The sequence below is a fragment of the Silene latifolia genome, chromosome Y, assembly GCF_048544455.1.
Source record: "Silene latifolia isolate original U9 population chromosome Y, ASM4854445v1, whole genome shotgun sequence".
Taxonomy (NCBI): Eukaryota; Viridiplantae; Streptophyta; class Magnoliopsida; order Caryophyllales; family Caryophyllaceae; genus Silene; species Silene latifolia.
In genome coordinates this window covers 357,517,508-357,520,369 of record NC_133538.1, presented here as the reverse complement: position 1 = coordinate 357,520,369, position 2,862 = coordinate 357,517,508, and the positions used below count along the sequence as shown (strand labels likewise).

Sequence of the window (2,862 nt, the reverse complement as noted above, 5' to 3'; positions counted from 1 at the left end):
TATTATGGGTAGTAGATGATTCACGCAAGTTGTCTAGCTTGTCGACGAGATAATTATTTTTTTCTAGCTTTAATTATTATAGGATGATTTTATTGGAACGGGTAGTTATAATCAACAATAATCATGGGCTTTGTAGTAATCGTACTGTTATATTTTCGATGTAGGATCCGATTTTGTAGAAGATCATATTAAGTTGGGTTGTGCGCTCGGATTTGAGAAAAGGTAGGGATCCCCTACTTTTTTTTTTTTTTTTTTTTGGCAGCTGTAATAAAAGTGGATTACATGCTCATTGCCCTTTTAGCTAAGCAATGAGCTCGTTTATTAAGATTCCTAGGCACAAAACTAAGACATAAACAGTGAAAAGATGGGAGTAAGGTAGCAATATCTCCAAGCACTCCTTTAGCAAGATGATGTTCTTGTTCAATCCCTGCAATTTGGTAGAGCACCTGTAGACAGTCAGACGAAATGTTCAAATGAAATATCCTATTACGGATGGCCCATTCGAGAACTTTCCTGATACCAAGAGCTTCAGCTTGACTTGCTGATTCAGCCTTGAACTTACTTCCCCCCTCAAACAAAATACTTCCTTCATTACTATAAGCTACCCAACCGGCAGAAGCCTCCAAATTATCGAACCAACTAGCATCAACCTTAATGCGAGTTATCCGGCATGATGATTCCTTACCGATTAGATAGAAAGGGATAAAATTTTTAATTTTATACCTGAGATCTTCCTTTGGACTTAGCTCATACACCCTCCCCCCTTTTAAGTCAACATTACCCAGTTGAATTGCTTATGAAGCATAGTAAGATGATTGTGAAACTAACTTGAAAAATACATCTGGAACTAGTCTCGCACCTCTAAAAATGATATTATTTCGTAGCACCCATATATTCCATATAATAGCCAGAAACTGAACAATTCTCATTAACAAAGACATCATCCATTTTCCCAAGGTAGCCAATCCAACTTATGATCCAATCACCAACTCGACAATGCGAGTTATTCAACGTATTAATACCCATACATGATCCATTCCAAATCCTAGAAATAACATGACAGTCCCTGAACAAATGATCCAAAGTTTCCACCTCCCTATAATCATCCTTGCAAAAAATACAAAACGGGTCCACACTAATATTTCTTCTCATGAATTCATAACCCACTGGAAGCGTACCTGTAATAATTTTCCAAACCAAAATCCTCCATACATGCGGTCCACGGAGGTGCCATAACTTAGACCTGCAGAAATTTTTACCTATAGCAGTGATGCGCAATAAATCCTTTTCTGAGCCCTTATCCTCAATAAAAGAACCAAAAGCCACACCATATCCACTTTTTACCGAATAAATACCACTACCATTATGTTTCCAGAAAAGATAATCTGTATCCTGTGAAAAGCAAAGAGGAATGGCCAAGATTTTAGTAGCCCATTCCTCAGTAAAGATATCCCTTATATAGCTTTCGTTCCACAACCCATTCCCATGACATAGATCCCTAACCTTCAAATTCATCAAATGATTGTTTGGAGAACCAATTAAATCATCCTTGGGAGAAGGAATATCACCATTAACCCAGGGACTTGTCCAAACATTTAGATCCGAATTTATCCCTGGCTTCCATCCAGAATTTTCCCTAATCAAAATCATGCCATGGTAAATACTTCTAGTTCCCCACGACCAGTTACACCTTTTATTAATCATGGTACCGTCCTTCCATCTTTTTCCCCCTATAATTTTATCATTAAAAACGCGACTAAAAAAGGATTCACTCTCCACCAGTAATTTCCATGCATTTTTAGCCAACATTGCCTGATTAAGGCACTCAATATTTCTAATGCCAAGACCACCCGAACTCTTTGGTAAACTGAGAAAATTTTTGCTACACCAGTGAATACATCTTGCCGACTTACTTCCCGCCCACCAAAAATGTGACAATAAGGAGTTAATCCTGTTTGCCACACTTACCGGTATTTTAAACACCGATAGAAAGAAATTAGATAAATTTGATAAGACGGAAGAGATCAGCGTGAGTCTACCTGCTGAAGACAAAAATAATCCATTCCAAGAAGATATCCGCTTACTGACAATATCAACCAAGCCCTTAAAGATATCTTTCTTAGAGGACTGAAAATCAGTGGAAATACCGAGGTACTTTCCAATACCCTTATTGTGCTTGATATTTATAACCTTAAGACACCTTCGTGCCTTAGCAAGCTTCGTGCTAGGACTAAACAAAACCCCAGATTTATTATCATTCAAAACTTGTCCCGATGCCTTACAATATCGCGATAAAATGCCTTTTAACTGCACCACTGAGTCATTCTTATCATGTAGGAAGAAGATAGAATCATCAGCAAAGAAAAGGTGTGTCAAAGCCTCTGAATTCCTGCTTAGTTTAATTCCTTTTAACAAACCCTCTTGTTGCGCCTTATAAACATTAGCCGACAGGACCTCCATGCATAAGATAAATAAGTATGGAGATAACGGATCTCCCTGACAAAGTCCACACTGTGGGCGAAATTGCTGTAAGGGAGCTCCATTAAAAAGCACCTCATAAGAAACAGTACTGACGCAGCTCATGATAAGATTAATAATTCTTTCAGGGAACCTGAAACCACAAAGCGTAGCCCTCAAAAAATCCCATCTTACCCGATCATACGCCTTACTCATATCCGCTTTAAAAGCAAATCTCCCATGCACTCCCTTTTTATGTGAATTTATATTATGAATGGCTTCATGAGCGAGTAGAATATTGTCAATAATTTGCCTTCCCGGAATAAAGGCATTCTGAAAATCCCCAACCAAGTATCCCATAACACGGGATAACCTATTAGTAATGCATTTAGTGATAATTCGCAT

General features: G+C 38.1%; 1 protein-coding gene across 1 annotated transcript; it reads right to left on the bottom strand.

The window, feature by feature from the left end:
- Positions 1–278: 278 nt before the first annotated feature.
- LOC141631683 (uncharacterized) lies at positions 279–2,862 on the bottom strand. The gene is made up of 2 exons (XM_074444321.1): positions 888–2,862; positions 279–793 (listed from the first exon to the last, which is right to left on the bottom strand). The coding sequence occupies exons 1-2, from the start codon at positions 2,860–2,862 to the stop codon at positions 279–281; spliced, it is 2,490 nt and encodes an 829-aa protein (XP_074300422.1).